General features: G+C 42.7%; 1 protein-coding gene across 1 annotated transcript in view; it reads right to left on the minus strand.

Annotated features, from left to right (window-relative positions):
* The window catches only part of LOC141080593 (interleukin-5 receptor subunit alpha-like), a 123,670-nt gene that overhangs the window by 95,107 nt on the left and 4,799 nt on the right, over positions 1-23,764 (minus strand). Inside the window, exon 2 of the mRNA XM_073565920.1 lies at positions 4,007-4,115. Within this exon, the coding sequence (XP_073422021.1) occupies positions 4,007-4,100 (94 nt within the window). The 5' untranslated portion in view covers positions 4,101-4,115. The remainder of the gene's footprint in view (positions 1-4,006; positions 4,116-23,764) is intronic.

A 23,764-nucleotide genomic window follows, 5' to 3' on the forward strand; every position in this document is an offset into this window, starting at 1 on the left:
GCACATGGCAGAGCTTGGAAGGGAACGAGCACCATTTGACTTTTTCAATGCAGAATTGGCTGCAATTGAGATCAGACGCCATGCTGTATTTGGAGAGCACCTGATGTGCCCAAACAGTGGAAACTCCCCAATTATAACTCCAACCCTAACCCCAACATACTCCTAACCCTAATCTCAGCCCTAACCCTAACCCTAACCCTAGTCCTAACTCTAGCCCTAACCCTAGCCCTAGCCCTAACCCTAGCCCTAGCCCTAACCCTAACCCTAGCCCTAACCCTAACCCTAATGGGAAAATGGAAATAAATACATTTTTTTTATTTTATTATTTTTCCCTAGCTAAGGGGGTGATAACGGGGGGTTTGATTTACCATTTATGGAAGTTTTTATGTTTGGCAGCTGTCACACGCTAAAAGACGCTTTTTATTGTAAAAATAGTTTTTGCATCACCACATATTGCATATTGCATCACTTTTTATTCCGATTTTTGGGATGCAGAATGAACAAAAATCAGCGTTTCATGAATTTCTTTTGGGGGGGTGCATTTGCACCGCTCCGCGTGCAGTAAAATTGATAAAGCGGTTTTATTCTTCGGGTCAGTACGGTTACAGCGATACCTCATTTAGGTCTTTTTTTATGTTTTGTCGGTTTTATGCAATGAAAACTATTTTATATAAAAAAATAATTATTTTTGCATCGCTTTATTCTGCGAGCTATAACTTTTTTATTTTTTTGCAGATGATGCTGTATGGCAGCTCATTTTTTGCGGGACAAGCTGACGTTTTCAGCGGTACCATGGATATTTATATTCGTCTTTTTGATCGCGCGTTATTGCACTTTTTGTTCAGTTGTATGATAATAAATCATTATTTTTTGCTTCGTTTTTTATTTTTATTTTTTAAGGGGTTCATTAAAGGGGTTAACTAATGGGACAGTTTTATAGGGCGGGTTGTTAAGGACGCGGCGATACCAAATATGTGTACTTTTATTGTTTTTTTTTATTTTCAAAAAATGAATTTATTGGGGAATATTTTTTTTTTTAACTAATTTATTTAGCGATTTTTTTAAAATTATTTTTACACTTTTTTTAATGTTATTACATTGTCCCACGTGGGACATCACTGTCTTGTGACAGATCGCTGATCTGTCACATCACAGATCACTGTGACAGATCAGCGATCTGTCACAAGCACTGCTGCAGACTTCCTCATGCCTGCGCTTTGCAGGCAGTGAGGAAGTCAGCTCCCTACAGGCCCCCGAAGGTCCCCGTCGCCATCTTGGATCCGGGGGCCTGAAGGGAAAGAGCCCCCTGCAGCAGCGCTGCACATTGCGCTGCCGTGGGGGGCTCAGGGAAGCACAGGGGGAGCCCCCTCCCAGCCGATGCTTCCCTTTAACCCCCGGTACACCGCGATCGTGTTTGATTGCGATGTACAAGGGGTTAACGTGTCGGGGGTGGTCCGTGACCACCCCTGACACATTGTGCTGGGTGTCAGCTGTGATAATCAGCTGACACCCGGCCGCGATCAGCGTCGCTCACCACGTGAGCGCCGCTGATCGCTATGATGTACTATCCCATCCCTGGCAATTAAGTCCCAGGGCACATGGACGGGATAGTACGTCTGATGGCAGAAAGGGGTTAATAACCTATTTGGAGAGCTTTTGCATAAAGCTGTAGTATATTTTTAATATATCTTATCAGAAAAATCTGTTTCATTCTCCTCCAGGACTGATCATTTATTGTTAATATTCTCAAATCAAGGTTAAAATCTGTACTCAGTAAAGACAGTTTCCTATTACTAAGATAGGAGATGGCAGTTGCTACTGATTAGAGTTGATGTAGTAAGGAGAGAGCTCCTCCCTTCTACATAGAGTCTTATCAGTACCAACTGCCATCTCCTATCTCACTAATCTAAAAATCTGTCTTCACTGAATGCAGATATTCCCTAGGAATTGAGAATTTTGAAACTAAATGATAAGTCTTGGTGGAGAAACATTTATCACATCAAATATGATACAAAGTTTCTTATTTTCATGTGTACTATTGATTTAGAAAAAAAAATTTAAATGTCAGTTACTCTTTTAAAAAAAATTGAGTTTTTTTCTTCTATTATTGCACCCCCACCTCATTGATACACCATGCATTTCTCTTACACATAGTGTACTTACCTACATGTAACTCTTCTATCTTCTCTTCAGCCTTCATCTTTATGTCCAGATTTTATTCTACATTTTATTCCTTCATGCTCTATCAATCTCATAGTTCATCAGCACAGCATCACTGACCAGTTAGAATCAGTACCATGTCTGCCTACAGTCATAAAAGTGTACTTATCCTTCTCTCCATGTTCCTTAATACACTATCACTATATTTATTATATACTAGATTGTGGCCCGATTCTATCGCATCGGGTATTCTAGAGTCTCTGTTAAAATAAAAAATAGTGATATACTCACCTCCCGACGGCCCCTGGACTCTTTCTCTCCTCTCATCACGCTCCCGGCATCTTCCGGTCCCAGTAATGCTTAACGCGAAACACCGCTGATGATGTCGCGCTCTCGCGAGAGTGACGTCATCTCCGGCCCTTCTCGCTAAGCATTACTGGGACCGGAAGATGCCGGGAGCGTGGTGAGAGGAAGGACAGAGTCCGGTGGTCGTCGGAAGGTGAGTATATAACTATTTTTTATTTTAACAGAGACTCTAGAATACCCGATGCGATAGAATCGGGCCACCATCTAGTGTATTATACTCCTGTTACACCCGAAGCTGCTGTCACTGTTCTGCTGTTACCTAATGTATTGTACTCCAGTTACACCCAGAGCTGCTGTCACTGTTCTGCTGTTATCTAATATATTGTACTCCAGTTAATCCCAGAGCTGCAGTCACTGTTCAGATCTTACCTAATGTATTGTACTCCAGTTACACCCAGAGCTGCATTCACTTTTCTGCTGTCACCTAATGTATTATACACAAGTTACACTCAGAGCTGCAGTCACTGTTCTACTGTTACCGAATTACCTAATGTATTGTACTCCAGAATATGTACAGGACTGTGCCTGTGTAATGAGCAACGCAGCAGTGATGCCTTTAATGGCTGTAATGCGCCTGTATAATAAGCAATGCGGCCGTGTTGCCACGACGACTAAGCAACTGTCGCTGATTGGTCGCGGCCTAACTGCCGCGACCAATCAGCGAGGTGGGATTTCCATTACAGACAGACAGAATTAGACAATTATATAGTAGATTTTATTCACTTATACAGCACCATTAGTTTACCACTTTACAGACACCATCATCACTGTCCCCATTGGGGCTCACAGTCTAGATGCCCAGTGAGTAAGTCTTTTGAGTATGGGATGAAACTGGAATACCAGGAGGAAACCAATGCAAACATGGGAAAACTCTTTGCAATTTTTGTCCTTAAGTGGGATCTGAACCCAGGAACCCAACACTGAAAAAGCAACAGTACTAACCACTAAGCCACCATGTTAGGAGGCTGAACTGTGATCTCTTGCATAACTGTGTGAAAAAGGCTCTGTAATCTTCAGTGTGGGCGGCTCAGTTGTTAGCACTGTTGTTTTGCAGAGCTTGAGTCCTTGGTTCAAATACCACCAATGACAAAATCTTCAGTGAGTTTGTATGTCCCCCCCCCATGTTTGTATGGATTTCCTCCAGGCACTTGGTGTCATTTACACTCCAAAAACATATTGATTGTTACTGACAATGTATGTAAAGCACTGTGGAATCAATGGCTCTATATAAGTGAGAAAAATATATAAACTGTTATGTGAGTTTCGATCATCTTAGTGGATAAAGTGTGTGGTACAGTTCATCACAGTGGTACCTCAATTGACTGGGATAATGAAGGGCATGGAAAGTCATTTAATTCACAGAGGGTTACTATGTGGACACATGACCTATCTGAAGTATGCCATGAATTTCAAGAAAGCACTACTTTAAGGACTAGTTAAAAATTTGAAACCTAGAAAAACATTTCTTTCATATACTTACAGTTCATGTTGCCATCTGTTACATTGACATGCTGGTAAGTCGTCATGAAAGCCAGAAGTATTAGCCAAACATATTCACTTATGTGATTAGTCATATTTGAATGTGATTCCTATAAATACATAAAAATTTAATATTCTTTAAAATGTACGCATGAATGAATTTCATTAATTTATGCACAGAATTATTTCTATTAGATTGTTGATGAAATGAAGGATGAAGTTGAAATTCAAAGCTGTATGTGCCAAAACTAGCCATAAACTCAACACTTACGAATTGTCATTGATATTTTATATTACAGTTCTTATGAGTCTTCACAGATCACTTATAAGTATTATTCACTCTAAATAAATGAAAGGGTTTGTCTAGTCTAAAGCTACAAGTCTTCAGTCACTCTGTCACTCCATGTGACTGTGGATTTTTGAATCCTCACATTGTGTACACTGCGATGGTTCTCCGGTATCATGAGACCGCAAGTATTCTAAATGCATACTCCCGGCCACAATCCGACTAGATGTGAGCGGCCTCACTCAATGCAAGTGTATTGAGCGAGGTCGGAAACAGTCTAGTCAGAATGTGCAGGTCAAGTGAATAAACCAGCTCACCAGCTTTGGCTTAGTGGTGCGTGGAAGAACGAATTCCGTGTAGTCACCCGTCCAAAAGTCCAGCAAAAAAATTCCAATTCAGCTTCCAAATTTTAGAAAATTTTTTTGAAAAGAACTACTTCAGTTCGAAATGCGTTGCCTCAACATTGGTGCGGCTTGTCCGTCACTTACAGTTTTCTAAAATTTGGAAGCTGAATTGGAATTTTTTTGCTAGTCAGAATGTGGCCCATAGAATGCATGTCGCATACTTGTGGTCACATGAAAATCCTCACAGTGTGCAGTGAGCGCGATGCGCGAATTCACAAGTCTTCAGTCACATAGAGTGACTTCAGATTTGTAGCTTTAGACCGGACAACCCCTTTAAACAAACAGTAAACACTAGACCGGTCTAGATGCCTCTCAATTTTGCATAGACACATGTTTTTCAATTCAAATCATGATGTTGCTGACACTAGCGCAATAAGCTGCCTACATGAGGCACATTTAAGGGGGTGCAAAATATCTGAAAAGGGTTTTTGACATATTAAAAAAGTAGTCCCCAAATGACTGAATACTTGTGAAAAAACAAACACTGCAGAGTTCTGAATCTCCAACCATCGTGTGCCGGATCCCCTTCAGTCAGCTCTTTGCTGTTGCCGTAGTGATGCCATGGCTGCAGACAACCACTGAGCTAATGAATTCTGCTGATATAAATGGCATGAGCTGCCAAACTTGGTAATTGAAGATGGCTATAAGGTGCAATGATACACTGCGCTGCTGTAGGTATAATTCAAGGAGCTTTATTAGTGCCTACGCGTTTCCTGAGATGTCCCAGCTCACTTCATCAGGGCATGGAACTTGGTGATTGACTGTAGCAGTGATATGCACCTCTTTGAAAATGGAAAACCCATTTAAAGAGAACCTGTTACCAGGATTGCCCCTTGTGAGATAAGGCCACCACTTTTCCGCCCTGATATACAGCATACTAATATGCTGTATGTAAGCCCTCAATCTGGCCTGCAAGACAATAAAAAGACCTTATATAATACACACCTACAGGATGGTTCAGTCCGATGGACGTCGCTATCTCAGTCCGGTGCCTCCCTTCTTCTTATGATGCTGTCCTCATTCTTGTTTCATCCACACAGTGTCCCCCGACATTGCGCTCCAGTGCAGGCGTACTTTTATATGCCCTGTCGAGGGCAGAGCAAAGTACTGCAGTGCATGTATGCTGGGAAATGTCAAAGAGCATCAGTGCATGCACCCTGCAGTACTTTATACTGCCCAGGTCAGGGCAGAGAAGTTTGCAAGTGCAGAAGCGAGATGCCGGGACACAGTGAGGGTAATGTAGGAAGCATCATCTACATGAAGCAGAAGAGAGGAGGATTAGCATTGCAAGAAAAAGTATTATAAAAGGTCTTTTTCTTGTCTTGCAGGCCAGATTGGGGGCATATACTGTATACAGCATATTAGAATGCTGTATATGAGGGCTGAAAGGTGGTGGCCTTTTCTCACATAGGACAAACCTGGTGACAGATTCCCTCTAAAGAATGTGTTTACTTTATTTTCACAAATGTGTTGGAAATAAAGTTTGCAACACTTCCAGAAGCCTTTCCATTAAAATTTTAATCCTCTTAACATTTAGAATTGCTTATTTTGCCTTTCTATCCAGCTAATTATTTTGACTTAGAAACATAGAGACTGCATAGCTTCTCCTGTTATCAAAATGGCAGTTGATGGAGAATCATGTGATTAAACCTATCCAACAGCCCATTTAATTAAAAACTACTTTGCATGAGAAAGCTTTTTTACAAGTAGAGGAGGCTGATGGGGCGAAACTTGCAACTCCCAGCTGATGGACAGGTTGGGTCACATGTAACTCCACCAGCAGCGATTTTATGAAAAGGAGTGCAGTGTAGTCTATGAGGAGCACTATACTAACAAGAAGGCATTTCACAAATGAGAAAATCCTGTAATCCCACAACATTTTCTTGAAAATTATTGAAGGCAATATATAGTATTTATCATGAGACATTCAATGTTTAGACATGAAGGAATTACTTCTTTATGAGCCAAGCTCTTGAAAAATTTAACTTGGCAATTTGGATCTTTCTAACTCTTTTTAAATTCATGTTTTCTGTATGACAGTAGTCACTACTCACGGACAAGCTGTGAGGCAAGGTAATCAAACGTTCAGGGTTCAGATACCAAGAGAACATGTCGTAAACTAAATGGGAAAGACAAAGGCGTAGCCAGATCACGGTCCAAGGTCTGAATACCAGGAAGATAGCGGATCAGCACAAAGGTACAAGGCAAACGGAGGGTCAGAACGAGGTCCAATGTCAGGCAGCAATAGATCAACAAACAGAGCACAGGAATACAAGGCAAACATGCACTCCAAGCAGATGCTTTGATTGGTAGAGATCTGGGATTGACAGCTTATCTAACTAGCTGTTAATCACTTAGAACATGGAACACCTGAAGAAAGCTCAGTATCTCTCAGTCTTAGATTGGATGGCTAAGCTGTTTATTAAAACATTGACAGCTAAGAACACCCCTGAACTAGATTGGAGGACTGAGCTATCACTCTCTGCATTCAGGACACACTAAGTAGAAGAATTGTGACAGACTGTACATGTAACAAATTTTAGGGCTTGGTTCCTCTTTTCCAGTAGAATAATTTTTTTGAAAGAAAGAGAAACATGCCCTGAAATTGTTCGATATATGGAGGGCATATAATAGTGAGTTAGGAAGAAACATAGTGCTACTTTTTAATTCTTTATCTCTTTGGTAACATCCAACATACATGTATGACAGATATGTGCACTTACTGTATGGAACAGACTGAGGAGTTGATCCTGCAGCATTGAGCATAGGTGATGGCTGTATAATACAGCTGGTGCCAAAGAATAATTGCTGCTGCTGGAATTAACTCCACTAGCAAGTTTAACTTCTTAAAGGGAATCTGTCACTCGATTCATGCTGTCCAAACTACAGGCAGCATTAATCAGAGCCTAATTGCATGATTGTGGTGAGGTATAGGTATAATAACTTTTTTTCTTTTTTTACATCTAGCATTTCAGAAGAACTTAGTTTGAATAGCCAGCCAGGGACTGTAGTTAGTGAGTTCTACCCACACTTATTTAATCGAATGACAAGTCTCTTCTGATACACACATGGAGGAGACCTGTCAGTCACATAAATCAATGTGGGCTCTCCAAATTTGTTTTTCCTGAAATATTGGAGTGTTTCAGCTAAAAAAAATATAACAATGGAGTAATGCAGACAGACCCTTATTCACCACGCTCATGGTTTGGCTAGCATGAATAAAGTCACAGATTCCCATTAAGAATTCCTTTTAATTGTGACAGCAACATTTAAGTGGTTAGAAACTTGAGTGTGCTGCTTTTTATTTATTTATTTTTTAAGTAGTGAACCAAAGAAACCTATTGTCATGCTGCAGCACTGCAGGTAAATGCAGAGTAATGCAAACTCCACTAGATAGCAGCAGAGTGGAGAGATGGCAAAAATTCTGCTCAGAGCAGACCAGCAGAACTGCAGTGAGACTACCACCAGGTTGCAGCAGAATAGTCAGACAAGCCGGGTCGATACCAGAGAGTAACGTAGTACCAAGGGGAATCCCAAACACAGAGTCAGAGGAGCACCAAAAGGTCAGTACCGGTCCATAGCAGAAGTACCAGAAGGAAGAGACAGAATCAGGTCAGAGCCAAGGCAGAGTCAAGTACTGGGGAATCCAAACACACAGGGACACACAGAATCAGGACGGGTAGGAGCAGAATGCACAGACACGGGCAAAGTCAGCTAAACACAGCAGGACAACTCAGGGTTTCACCAGAGCCAGCTACACGCACCCTAGGCGGGAAATATAACTGGCACTGCCTGCATCATGCAGTGCAGAGAAATAGCATACCCAACACCGGAATGAGGCAGAGAAAATTAACCGCTGATTTGACCAGACTGGGAAAGGAGAGGCAAGACGCAAAACCCAGTCTGGACCATGACGCCTATATTAATTTGTTATCAATACAGGGATGTATTTGGGGGAGCAATCAAATTCTACTTGCAAAATATCATGCCTCTTGCATGACACTGGTCTGATTTTTTAGGAACATTATGGGCCCTTTTTTAAGGAGATGGGTTTAAGCCTTCAGTCTGTAGATTCAACTATATTCCTCTTAGAGAAACATATTAGGCCAACAAAGGACAATCAATCCAGTAAAAAGGCTGTATAGGTAAAGCTTCTATTCAGGCCATAAGGGCTACGAGAATTTAATCTGTAAATCCATCTGCATTTCTCTTGGAGCAGCATTTTATCCATATCTTCTCTCCTAGATCCCAATACTAAATTCCTAATGCCCAAGACATTAAGATTCAAAAGATTTGTGGCATGTACCTTCCTCATATGAACAGACAACAGGGTATCTATCTCTGTATTGATCAAATTAATATGTTTTGAGACACCGTACTTCTCCTCAACCCTGTACTCTTTTGCCTATATAGAGTTTGGGGCACGGGCACAAAATGCCATAAGCCACTCCTTTTGATTTGCAGTTATCAACAGGATTAATAAAATCCCTCATTTTTGGTAAATATTTGCAAATGGTGCAAGAACCACAAGAATTAAACCCTTCTTTCATTTGCTTTGTTACCCTGCCTGAGGTAGATTGACTTTCATCAGGAATAAAGTGACTATGTGTCAAAACACTGCTGCATTTTTAAGTTTAAAATCAAAGCTTTTCTCTACTATTATAAAAGTGTTGAAAACGCTGCTTCAAATCTGCATGAAAAATGCAACAAGTAAGGAGGAAAACACATAAAAGAAACACAGCAGATGTGTAATAATTAGAGAAGATTGTTATTGTGTTGTGTGGTGTGGTAAATACACCTGTAGATAAAAATTCAGCATTTATGCTACATGTAAATAGGGCCTCAGTTTTACATTTTTATTAAATTATTATGGGTTTATGGAAAAAGAATCAATCACAACATTTTTTTACGACATTTACCAAGTACTGTAAATAATCTGATCACTGTGTTGTATGGGTTGTGCCTCTAAAATACAGGGGCATAGAAATACACTGCTATGTACAGATGTATCTCTATGTATCAGTAAAATCTGCCTTACAGCCTGCAAAGCAGCTTCAAGTACACAAAATTCCCAAATGCCAATTTATTAGTGCGGTCTGAGGCTAATAGCTCTAGCTGCTGCCTGCAATGATTCAGGTAAAATGCAAAGAATTGTTTATTGAATTAATTGTAAGTGTGTTCAGAGAAGAGATGCTGGCCTCGCTCTTGAGGAGGAGCTATGGAGCGATCAAGATATCACACATTGAAGAGAGTGAGTGAAAGTTGGGACAAAGCACTGACAAACCACAACAGCGGTATTGCCCCTTTTAAATCAGGACAGTCCCATTGAATCCAGGACAGTTGGAGCTGTGGGTCTAATACACTGCAAAATACAAGTATTGCAGTATTTTAGATCAGCAGTCATAGTATAACAGTTCCATAGTAGGACTAAGTAAAAATGTAAACAATCAATAAAATTTGTATAAAATGTGAAAAAATACACAAATTCACAGAAAAAAATATTTTACCATTAAAAAAACAGATAAAAATAAACAAAAAGAATGCTAATGTACGTATCATTGGTATTGTTGCATTCGGAACAACCCTAGCAATGCAACTATGACATTATATATGGTTAACACAATAAAAAGAACCTGCTAAAAGAGCTGTTCATTCATTAAATTGCCACAAAAAAATGGCATAAAGAGCAATAAAAAATATGTAAAAAAAGATATCACTGAAAATTAAGCAGCAGAAGAATAAAAAAAAGTTAAAGGTTTTACAACATAATACAACACTACATAATTTTTTGTAAAAAAAGTTTTAATGCACAAAAGAAGAAAAACATAAAAATCTTTATACATTTTATATTTCTGTAATGTACTGACCTTAAAAATATAGTTGCCTTGTCACTTTTATTTAATGGTATAAAAATTCTAAAACAAACTACAAACCTGATGCCACTGTAATTGAATTAAAATAGTCTTGTCATTTATGCTGCAGTGTGTACAGAGCAAAAAAATACATTGCTTAACTGTTGTTAATTTGTTCATTCTGCCTCTCAATAAGCAGAATAATACTAGATTCACATTTATCCTATGTTCAAGGGTGAGCATGTGGAATGCCCCACAGGGCCAGGGGATACTCGGTACCGGGGCGCTCAGGCTCTTTTAAGGGGGAACGTGTGTCACGGTGGTGCTAGTGACCCGGTCCGTGGCCCTGGGTGTCCAATAAAGTAGATGATGGAAGTTCAGATGAAGGGGGAGATGGTAGGATTGTTGCAGGGGAAAAGGGGGTTGGTGACGCCACCTGTGGTATTCGGCAATGAAGGTGTTAAGCTGACGCTGCGGTGCAGATCCACTGGGACGGTGTTAGGGCAGCAGAGATGGTGAAGCTCTCCACGGGTAGAGCTGTGACCCAGGGCAGTTGAACCGGTGACGGTGATGGTGATGTTTGCAGTGTGAGGCAGGCAGTTGTAAAATAACTCAAAGGACACGGTTGGGTGCAGTTTCTGGGTTTTTACTCACAAGTTTCGTGTACACATTGGTCCACTTAGTGCTGCGTCCTGCGAGGGAGGGCTCCGGCAAGCTCCCAGGCAGATTGGGTACACCTTTCAGGACTCCTCCTTGTGTCTCTCTCAAGGCTGTGTCTCTGCTCTGAATTCTCCTTACTTTCCCTGCCCTGCGCCTTCACAAGTAGTGCCCCCAGTTGGCAGCCACGGATCTCCTCAGGTGACGTGGGTCAGGCCCTGAGGTCTGTTACTCATACCACTGCCTTTTGGAGGGTGCTTGTGGCTGTGGCTGAGGCACTTAAAGTTACCTCAGCCTCTGGCTTCCCAACTGAGTCCTGTAGTCCTCCACTAGCTTCAGGGGATGGCTCCCTCGCTCTGGCCTGGTCCTGTTACTGACTGACTAGTTTCTGGAAGGATCTCTTTACCTCAGAACTAGCTCCTCCCACCAACTCTCATCCTTTCTCACTCTGATTGGATGCCCAACTATCACTCCACTACCTAAGCTCCTCCCACTCTACCTACCTTCTACACTAACCCCCCACACCCTTTCCAAGCCAGTCTGGGATGAGGCCATCCTCCCGAAGGGTATGCCCAGATACCCTGACTAGCTAGGGTGTGTGTTGAGTGCAGTGTTAGGAGTCCAGGGTGGTGATCCCTCCTTACCTGAGGGTGGGATACCACACCTCTGGATGAGGTGCAGTACCTCTGTGGCGATCGGACCCTCAGGGGCGCCACACATGTACATTGGGATTTCTGCAAAAAACTAATCTTCACTATATGAGGCAGAGTTCCATTTTGGTGTCCATCTTGCCTCTGTTCAGGCTATATCCATTTTTTTATGTGTGCTCTTAAGTGTGGTTGATCAGTTTTAAAATGCCTAAATTGATGGACAAAACCAGAACAGAAACCACACGGAGTCCAAAGTTACTTTGTCTGCCACGTTATCCTCGTTATAAAGAATAGTTCCAGTGAGAGTTCAGTCTGAACCCTGTTTTTTGGTAACTAAGACGTGAATCCTGATGTACGTGCTCTAAATAGAGCACTGGATAAGTGGGTGTGAACTTAGCCTTAAAACTGATCAAAAACATTACTTATCCCAGAATGGTAACAATAAAAACTGCAAGTGATCTTGCAAAAACTAACCCTGTTATCTGTCAATGGAAAAACAGAGGGTTTGCATTAGGCAACGTTCACACATTGAGTAGTCGGTGAGTTTTTACCTCAGTGTTTGTAAGTCAAAACCAGGGACGGGTGGCCAATGCAGAAGTGGTGAATGTGTTATACTTTTCCTCTGATTGTTTCACTCCTGGTTTTGGACTACAAATACTGATGTAAAATGTTGACTTTATACTGAACGTGTGAACATGGCCTTACTTGTAGCTGAAATGCTAAAAGCAACATGCCCCCCACACCCATAAAAAATCCATCATGAGGTCATGAACAGATGGCCAGACATTCTCTTTCAGGATTGTTTGGTAGACAGCAGAATTCATAGTTCCATTTACCACAGCAATTCTTCCATGTCCTGATAAGCAGCAAAATAGCCCCAGATCATTACACTATCATCACCATATTTTACTGTTGGTATGATGTTCCTTTCCTAAAATGCAGTGTAACTTCTATGCCAGATATGATGGGACATACAACTACCAAAACGTTCAACGTTTGTCTCGTCAGTCCAAAGAAAACCCTCCCAAAATTCTTGAGGATCATCAAGATGTTTTATTCAAAACTGAGATGACCCTTTATGTTCTTGTTGCTCAGCAGTGGTTTTTGTCTTGGAACTCTGTCATACAGGCCATTTTTTGCCCAGTCTCTTTCTTATGGTGCAGTCACGAATACTGACCTTAATTGAGACAAGTAAGGCCTGCAGTTCTTTGTGGTTGTTTTGGGGTCTTTTATGACCTCTTGTATGGGTAGTCTCTGCCTTCTTGGGGTAATTCTGGTCAACTGGCTACTTCTGGGAAGGTTCACCACTGTTCCATGCTTTCACCATTTGTGGATAATAGCTCTCACTGAGGTTTACTGGAGTCCCAAAGCTTTAGAAATGGCTTGAGAACCTTTTCCACACTGATAGATCTCAATTACTTTGTTTTGTTTGTTCCAGAATTTCTTTGGATGATGTCTAGCTTTTGAGGGTCTTTTGGTTTACTTCACTTTGTCAGGCAGATCCTATTTAAGTGACTTCTTGATTGACAACAGGGGAGGGGCAATCACTTTTTCACACAGGCCCTGTAGGTTTGGATTTATTTTTCCCTTAATAATAAAGACCTTTATTTAGAAACTTTATTTTGTGTTTACTTGTGTCATCTTTGTCTAATATTTAAATTTATTTGCTGATCTGAAAAATGTAAGTGAAACAAACATGCAAAAGAATATGAAATAAGGAAGGGGCAAAAACTTTTTCACACAACTGAATAATGCAGTGCTGTAGTATGTAGAGCCCACTAAACAATTTACAAGATCTCCAGAGTCACAAATGGCACAATGTCTTGAGCTTTTAACTGGCATCCTCGCAATTTTCATTCTGCAACATACAGTGAGTGCTTATTTGGCTTATTTATGAAAAACATCTTTGAGGTCAAAATGATTACTAAACCCATAGTTCCTTGAGGGGTATAATTTCCAAAATGGGTTTCTGATGTAATGTCACTTTGAGAGGTCTGCAAATGTTGATTACAAAGTTCCAGCAAAATCTGTGCTGTAAAATTCAAATAGCGCTAAATTCCAGGCTCGGCCACGTTCCCAAACATTAGTGTCAAGCCACATGTGATGTATTTCAGTGTTTAGTAGAAATGTCCTAAGGGTATGAGCACTTTTTATCTTGTACCACTTGTTAGGCCCTGTGCACACATTGAAAAAGACTCCAAAACCAGGATTGGGTAAAAAAAAAGCAAAAGTGGTGCATGTATTTCTATTATTCTTTTCCTCTGACTGTTCCACTGCTGGTATTGGCTCACAAATACTGGGATAAAAAATTTCATGCAATGATCAATGCGTGCATGTGGCCCTAAGATAAAAACACTTTAGTGGAAAAATTTAATTTTTCAGTTTCACAGCCCAACATTATAAAATTCTGTGTGATACCAGTGATGTAAAAATGCAGACTACACCACTAAATAAATTATGTGAGGGTGGTAGTTCACCAAAATGGAGTAATTTGTGGGAAATGTCTGTTGTTTTATGACCTAAAGTACTGCCTTGTCCCTGAACAGCAGTTTCCAAAAATACATTGTTGTATTTTCACATTAAGTAAAATTTTCATAAAAAATTATGGGTTGATTTTTATCTCTCATTCTTTGTAAAAATGAAAAATATGGATCTAAGGCAACATTTTAGTGGAAATCATGTCCAAATGTTATAAAACTCGGGGATGCACCTGTGGGTGCAAAGTGATCACCAAATCGCTAGATAAATATTTTTGGGGATGTAGTTCTCAAAATATGGTCATTTGTGGGGGTTTCTGCTGTTTAGGCACATCAGGGGCTAAGCAAATGCAACATGGTGTTCACAATCTATTCCAGCCAAATTTGCACTCCAAAAATCAAATAGTGTTATTTCCCTCCAAAACCCTGCCATGTTCCTTAACATTAGTCTTTGATGACATATGGTATATCAGCATGCTTAGTAGAAACAGTGCAACAAATTGAGGGACCCATTTTCTTCCATTAACCTTTTTGGGGCTAAAGCAACATTTTGGGTGAAAAAAAATAGTTTTTGGTTTGCACAGTGTCATTTTATAAAATTCTATGATGCACCTGTGGGTTCAAAATGCTCTTTGCATCTCTAGATGAATTCCTAAAGGAGTGCATTTTTTAAAATGTGATATTATGTCGGGGGTTTTGCTATCTTTTGGTACCCAGGGGACTCTGCAAATGCTACATCATGTCTTCAATGTACTCCAGTCAAATTTGCGCTACAGGTATTAAATATGCCCAAAAAGCAGATTCCAAATACATACTGAGGTATTTGTACATTCATTAAAAATTGCACATTACATTTTTGGGTCCATCTTCCTCGTTTACCCATTGTAAAAATGACATATTAATGAAAGTAATTTTATTTTTCGTTTTCACATTTAAATGTTTTAAAAATCTGTGAATCATCTATGGATTCAAAATGCTCAGAATACTCTTAGAAGAATTCCTTAAGAAATAAAATTTCCAAAATATGGTCCCTTATAGGGGAGGTGTTAGGCGTCGAGTTTCCCCTACTGCACAGGGGGAATCTTGAACCATGTCCTCTGTGGTCTCGCATTCCTCTGCAGCCACAGAGGTTCCTGCTCAGCAAAGATGTCAGTCTAGGTGTCTTGCCCAGGCTAGTGCTAGGCGTCTGGTTGCTACTTCAGGCTCTGCTGTTACATCATGTTTGAGTCAGCAGCAAGCAAAAGCTCCAGGGACTAAGTCCTGTATTTTATCTACTGATCATGCCCGTGGGACGACCTCTCATTGGCGGTCGGAGGTCACATGCGCAGGTCCCGTTCCTGCTCTGATTGGTCCACTACTGGGAAGGTCCCGGAAGGACGCCGCTATAAAAGAGTCACATGGCCGCTCGGTCATGCGCTAGTATAGACTCTTATGCTTAAGGTGTGTATGATGATGGATACATGTATCTGGTGACTGACTCATTTGAAACCCCTACCCTTGGTTGTGCCTGCTGTTAGGGTCTAGTGGTTAGAGTCAGCGTCTGTCAGTGGCCAGGCTTTAGGCCACAGTGCTCCAGGTCAGCACCTCACATAGCGCCATATTGTGCCATCCAGCGCAAGCCACATAAGTACCGCATCAACTGCGGCACCCAGTGCTGGTGAGTCTAGAGGGACTCCGACCTTGTGTCTTGGGGCAGAGTCCTGTGACTTTACACCAGTGCTCACTTCGCTGAGATCTGTGAGATTAACAGGCTTTGGCATTTATATTCGGCGGTAGGGCGGCTCTGTGAGGCAACAGAGTCCGCCTCATACACTCCGGGTGACGTTAACCCGCCTGCGTTCACGTATTATACCGCCATATAGTATCTTCCATTACTTAGCTGCAGTATTCCATCTCTGCACAGTGGACCCCAGGCTGCAAATGCACCTCATTATCATTTTATTATTTGGTGCATTCCGCCAGCCTAACAGTATACTAGCACCAGGGTCTGGCTAGTAATGGCGGACGAGCAGTGACTCCACAGATACATTCAGCAGCTGGAGGGCAGGTTGGCAACTCTTGTGCGCTCAACCTCAGCTGTGGATCTTACCACGGTCGCTGTTCAGGCAGCCATGGAGGCTATCTCCCGTGTGCCCTCTGCCATTCCTGCCCCAACTTTATCCCACCTCCCGCTGCCCAAGAAATTCTCGGGCGATAGTGCCTCTTGTAGGGGTTTCGTGAGCCAGTGCAATATACAGCTGGAGCTGCTGGCTGCACAATTCCCCTCCGAGCGGGCTAAGGTGGGGTTTATTATTTCCCTCTTGTCGAGCAGGGCTTTTTAGTGGTGTAGTCTGCTGTGGGAGCGTGGTGACCATGTGGTACAGAGTGCCTCGCAGTTCTTGGGCACTCTGAAGCAGGTTTTCCTTGGACCGCAAGTAACCCACGACACCGCGCTCCAGCTGCTGACATTTTCACAGAGCTCATCCATGGTCAGTCACTTTGCCATCCAGTTCCGGATGCTGGCCTCTGAGTTGGAGTGGCCAGATAAGGTCCTCATTCTGGCATTCTGGAGAGCTTTGGCTGACCATGTGAAGGATGCCCTGGCCACCAGGGAGATTCCCGCCACAATGGAGGAGCTTATCACCATCTCCACCTACAGTATATTGATCTTCACTTTGCCGAGCGAAGGTTGGAGCAGTCCCAATGTAGGCAGAGGTTTAGGTTGGCACCCAGTTTTGCTAAACCTCTGGAATCTCCCGATCAGGCGTCCAAGCGTCAGGGGGCTCCCCCTGAGGGATTCAGGCCCCGGTCTGCTCGAGCTCCTGTGATCTGTCATGTTTGCCTGCAGTCGGGTCACCTTGCCAACCGGTGCCCACAGCAGCTGGGAAAACGTTTGCACCTAGCGGCTCACTAGAACCAGCAGCATTTTCCTCCAAGCTGTCCTTTAAGGGGACACTTGAGTTTGGTCTTCCACTCTGGCGGTGGAGGTTTGCATGGATTCCGGAGGGCAATTTTATGTCGTCTGCCTTCACTCAATGGCATGCAATACCCCTGGTTATGATATCTAAACCAGTCACCGTCAGGGTGGTGAATGGTGCAACTCTACCTTCACAGATTACCCACCAGACCGCCCCCTTCTTACTCTCGGTGTGTCTATCTCATCAGGAGACGATATCCCTACTCGTCATGCCCGAGGGTATCTTCTAGGGGTCCCTGGTTGCGGTATCACTCTCTCCATATAGAGTGGTCCTCAGGGAGGATTCTTGGGTGGAGTAAATCATGTGAGGGTAGATGAATGAGAGAGTGTGTTCACGTTGCCTCCACCGAGGTCCCCGCAGATCTTTCCTCGTTCCCCAAACACTATTGTCAGTATGCAGACGTGTTCTCCAAAAAGGCGGCGGAGACCCTTCCACCGCATCGCCCCTATGACTGTTCTATTGACCTCTTGATGGGTGCTGAGGCTCTCCGGGGTCGAGTCTACCCCTTGTCTCTCCTGGAGACAGAGGCCATGTCTCAATACATGAGGGAGAATCTGGCAAGAGGATTCATTAGGAAGTCAGTATCACCAGCAGGGGCCGGATTTTTCTTAGTCCAGAAGACGAATGGAGAACTGCGTCCCTGCATCGATTACAGGGGTCTTGACTCCATCATTAAGAACAAATATCCTCTGCCCCTGATATCGGAACTGTTCGATAGATTATGGAGAGCGAGAGTTTTCACCAAATTAGACCTGCGGGGGGGCCTATAACCTGATACATGTTGTGAACTCATTTTCTGGTTTACCTCTGGATTCTGGTGAGGGTGGTGGAGCTGGATGTGTTGACAGAGGAGTTGTGCATTCTCCCTCTAGTGGTAACAGTAGGTAATGAAGCTGATCTAAATGGCAGAGACCTGCCTCCTGAGGAGGAGGACTGTGAGTGGACATCAGGAGTCTCTGACTGGATTTAAGACAGCCGACTCCCTAATTCTGTGCTGGTGATTTTCCTGCCCTGAGGTTCTGGCTTCCAGTTCTTTTCCTGCCTTCTCAAGCTAAGTGTGCTCTGCTATTTTTTCACATGAGATTTGGCCTGGTTTTCTCAGTTTTTGTTGTCAGCCAGCCCCTAGTGGGGCTGTGCTGAATTTCCATTCTTATGTCTCTGTTTATGCCAGTTTGCTTTTTGTCCCTGATCAGATTGGTCTCTTTTTGCTCTGTCTTCAGAATATACCAGAGTGCTGATATAGGGAATTGAAGTCTAGTGACTTCAGGGTTTTTGTTATCACAAAGTGTTGGACATTTTTTGGCAGGGTTTTGTGCGTGATTGCAGACAGCATCTTTCCTTTCCTGTCCTTTCTAGTTAGTGTGGGCCCCATCGTTTGCTCAGCCTATTTTTCTATCTGTGTTTGTGTTTTCATCTTGTCTCACCGACAATACATGTTTGGGGGCTGTCTGTTGCTTTGGGGTCTGCTCTGGGGCAGTTTAGATTTCCCCTTTTCTTGCTTTAGGTTTATTTAGTTCTCCGGCTGTGATGAGGCGTCTAGGATCATCATAGGTACGCTCCACGGCTACTGCTAGTGGTGTGGATAGGATCAGGGGTCTGCAATCCACTTAGATACCAACCCCTCTGGTTTTCAGTGGCTTAGCTTGTTTTTGTTTTTCCTCCTAGGTGACTCATTCATAACAGAATCACCAGCCTTCTGTTATGAATGAGTCACCGAGGAGGGAAAACAAAAACAAGCTAAGCCAGAGAAAACCAGAGGGGTTGGTAACTAAGCAGATTGCAGACCCTTGATCCTATCCACACAGCTAGCTGTAGCCATGGAGCATACCTATGATGATCCTAGACGCCTCGTCACAGCCAGAGAACTAAATAAACCTAAAGCAAGAAAAGGGAAATCTAAACTGCCCCAGAGCAGACCGCAAAGCAAAAGACAGCCCCCAAACATGTATTGTCGGTGAGACAAGATGAAAACACAAACACAGATAGAAGAATAGGCTGAGCAAACGATGGGGCCCACACTAACTAGAAAGGACAGGAAAGGAAAGATGCTGTCTGCAATCACGCACAAAACCCTGCCAAAAAAAAACGACCAACATTTTCTGATAACAAAAACCCTGAAGTCACTAGACTTCAATTCCCTATATCAGCACTCTGGTATATTCTGAAGACAGAGCAAAAAGAGACCAATCTGATCAGGGACAAAAAGCAAACTGGCATAAACAGAGACATAAGAATGGAAATTCAGCACAGCCCCACCAGGGGCTGGCTCACAACAAAAACTGAGAAAACCAGGCCAAATCTCATGTGAAAAAATAGCAGAGCACACTTAGCTTGAGAAGGCAGGAAAAGAACTGGAAACCAGAACCTCAGGGCAGGAAAATCACCAGCACAGAATTAGAGAGTCGGCTGTCTTAAATCCAGTCAGAGACTCCTGATGTCCACTCACAGTCCTCCTCCTCAGGTGGCAGGTCTCTGCTATTTAGATCAGCTTCATTACCTACTGTTACCACTAGAGGGAGCCCGGATGGAGAACTCACGACTCCTCTGTCAACACATCCAGCTCCACCACCCTCACCAGAAGCCAGAGGTAAACCAGAAAATGAGTTCACAACAGAAACGCATCTGTGAGGGGGACGAATGGAAGACTGCATTTAACACCAGGGATGGGCACTATGAATACCTGGTGATGCTCTTCGGGCTCTTTAATGCCCCGGCCGTCTTCCAAGACTTTGTGAATGATATCTTCCGGGATATGCTTAACACCTCGGTAGTAGTCTATCTGGATGATATACTCAACTACTCTCCAGATATTGACTGCCATCAGAGAGATGTTTACAAAGTCTTCGACCTCCTGCGGGCAAACTCCCTCTATGCAAAGTTAAAGAAGTGTGTGTTTGAGCAGGAGTCCTTTTATTTCCTGGGCTATATCACTGGGAGTTCTGTGGAAACTGTTTGGGTAAGAATACAAGGACAGAACAATGGAAAGGACACCATTGTAGGCATTTACTACAGGCCGCCTGTGCAAGCTGAAGATATGGATGAACTCTTTATGCATCAAATGGCCAAGTTCTCCAAAAAATATGACATAGTTGTCATGGGAGATTTCAACTATCCAGACATTTGTTGGGAATCTCTCTCAGGCAAAACTAACAGGTCAAGGAAATTCTTATCCTCTCTTGCTGACAATTTTATCTTCCAAAAGGTAAGGGAGAAAACAAGGAGAACTGCTACTTTGGATCTAATCCTTATAAACAGGGAGGAAATGGTTGAGGAGGTAAAAGTGGCTGGGACCCTAGGAGGTAGCGACCATGCTATTTTAGAATTTTGGATAACTAGAGGCGGAAGACCTGTGAAGACTCAGACGTCAAGGTTAGATTTCAGAAAGGCAGATTTTAAGGGATTCAGAAAGAGAATTGGAGGGATCCAATGGCTGGATATCCTTAAAGACAAAAATGTCCAGGAAGGATGGGAAATCTTGAAAAATGAAATTCTCAAAGCACAGTTGTTAACAATTCCGAAAAGAGGGAAGAATAGGAAGCATTTAAGGAAACCAGGATGGATGAACACAGAACTTAAGCACATGCTAAAAAGGAAGAAAAAAATGTTTATAAAATGGAAAGAGGAAGGCATATCTAAAGAAGAATATAATGCTGTCTGCAGAACCTGCAGGGCACAAATCAGATTACTAAAGCTGAAAATGAATTGAGGTTTGCAAGAGATGTCAAAAGCAATAATAAAGGATTTTGGGGATATGTCAAAAGTAAAAGAAAAGTCAAAGATGCTATAGGATTTTTACAGGATGAAAATGATGAAATGGTAAGACAGGATGTTGAGAAGGCTGAACTTTTAAATTCCTATTTTGCATCTGTTTTCTCTCAAAAAGGAAATGTAACATCAACTGTTATTCACTGTCCTATTAAGGGAATAGAAGAATCCAGGATATCTATAAACAGAAAGATAGTGAGGAAACACTTAGCCAACCTAAATGAATTCAAGTCTCCAGGTCCAGATGAATTACACCCCAGAGTACTGAAGGAGATAGCAGAAGAAATTTTTGAACCCCTCTCCATAATCTTTGAAAATTCTTGGAGAACAGGAGAAGTGCCAGAAGACTGGAGAAGAGCAAATGTTGTTCCTATCTTCAAAAAGGGGAAGAAGGTGGACCCATACAACTATAGGCCGGTGAGTCTGACTTCTATACCAGGAAAGATCTTTGAACACATTATTAAACAACATGTATGTCAATACCTGGATAAGAATGAAGTGATTAAACAGAGTCAGCATGGGTTTGTAACTAATAAGTCATGTCAGACTAACTTAATTTCCTTCTATGATGGTATCACTGATTGGGTGGATCAAGGAAATGCTGTAGATATAGTATATCTTGACTTCAGCAAAGCATTTGACAAAGTCTCTCATACAATCCTTATTGAAAAAATGACTAAGTATGGAATGGACAAGGCAACTGTTAGGTGGATTCATAACTGGCTTAGTGATCGGACCCAAAGAGTGGTCGTAAATGGCTGCACATCCAGTTGGAAGAATGTCTCAAGTGGGGTACCACAGGGCTCTGTCCTGGGCCCTGTATTGTTCAACATCTTTATCAACGATTTAGATGAAGGAATTGAGGGTAAACTGATTAAATTTGCTGATGACACAAAGCTAGGAGGGATAGCTAATACTAGAGAAGAGAGAGAGAGGATTCAAAAAGATTTAAATAAACTGGAGAAGTGGGCAGCAACTAACAGAATGGTTTTTAACAGGGAGAAATGCAAAGTACTACATCTGGGCAATAAAAATGAAAAAAGCATATATAGAATGGGAGGAATAGGGCTAAGTGACAGCACATGTGAAAAAGACTTGGGTATACTAATAGATCACAGACTGAATATGAGTCAACAGTGTGATGCAGCAGCAAAAAAGGCAAATGCAATTCTAGGATGTATTAACAGAAGCATACAGTCTAGATCACGTGAAGTCATTATTTCCCTCTACTCCTCTTTGGTCAGACCTCATCTGGAATATTGTGTCCAGTTTTGGGCACCACATTTTAAAAAAGATCAACAAACTGGAGCAAGTTCAGAAAAGAGCGACCAGAATGGTGACCGGTCTGCAAACCCTGTCTTATGAGGAAAGGTTGCAGGATTTGGGAATGTTTAGTTTGCAAAAGAGAAGACTGAGAGGAGACTTAATAGCTGTCTACAAATATCTAAAGGGCTGTCACATTGTAGAAGGATCAACTTTATTCTCATTTGCACAAGGAAAGACTAGAAGCAATGGGATGAAACTGAATGGGAGGAGACACAGATTAGATATTAGAAAAAACTTTTTGACAGTTAGAGTGATCAATGAGTGGAACAGGCTGCTACGAGAAGTGGTGAGTTCTTCAATGGAAGTCTTCAAACAGAGGCTGGACTGACATCTGACTGGGATGATTTAGCGAATCCTGCTTTGAGCAGGGGGTTGGACCAGATGGCCCAGGAGGTCCCTTCCAACTCTACGATTCTATGATTCTATGATCTCCGCCCAGGGATTGGCCATGGATCCTGCCAAACTACAGGCGGTGATGGATTGGCAGTAGCCCCATTCTCTTAAAGCTGTGCAGCGCTTTATGGGGTTCATAAATTACTATTGACAATTTATCCCCCACTTCTCGACTTTGGTAGCTCCCTTGGCGGCCCTCACCAAGAAGGGAGCGAATCCCAAGTTATGGTCAGAACCTGTCTCCAAGGCCTTCTCCTCCATTAAGTCCCATTTCACTAGAGCTCCCATTCTACATTGCCCCGATGTAGATAAACCCTTCATTCTGGAGGTGGATATCTCTTCCATCGGTGCTGGAAAGGTCCTGTTCCAGAAGGACACGCAAGGTCGGAAGCACCCATGCTTCTTTTTCTCCAAGACCTTTACACCGGCGGAAAGGAATTATTCCATCGGGGACAGGGAGTTGCTAGTGATGAAGTTGGCCTTTTCGGAGTGGAGACACCTCCTGGAGGGGGCTCACCACCCTTTCCAGGTGTTTACTGACCATAAGAACTTGGTATATTTGCAGACGGCAAAGCGGCTGAACTCTCACCAGGCCAGATGGTCCCTGTTCTTCTCCCAGTTCCACTTTACCCTACATTTTCTCTTCGGGGAGAAGAATGTCTGAGCCGATGCTCTCTCCTGCTCCTTGGTGTCATCGGAGGAGGAGGAGCCTTGGCTGATTGTCCCTTCCGGGAGCCTAAGGACTATGGCTCCGGTTGCTCTTGAGTCTGTTCCTCCGGGCAAGACTTTTGTCCCTGCCCATCTGCGACCGGAGGTTCTCTCTTGGGCTCACTCGTCCAGGGTGGGTGGACATTTTGGGACAAAACGGACATCTGAGCTTCTGGCGAGGACGTAGTGGTGGCCGCATATGGCTCGTGACGTCAGGGACTATATTCAGGCGTGTGTCTCCTGCGCTACTTCACCCCCTGCCGGTGACGGCCAGGCCCTGGGAG

Source organism: Dendrobates tinctorius, unplaced genomic scaffold (genome assembly GCF_039654945.1).
Source record: "Dendrobates tinctorius isolate UK_male_01 unplaced genomic scaffold, ASM3965494v1 ptg000016l, whole genome shotgun sequence".
NCBI lineage: Eukaryota > Metazoa > Chordata > Amphibia > Anura > Dendrobatidae > Dendrobates > Dendrobates tinctorius.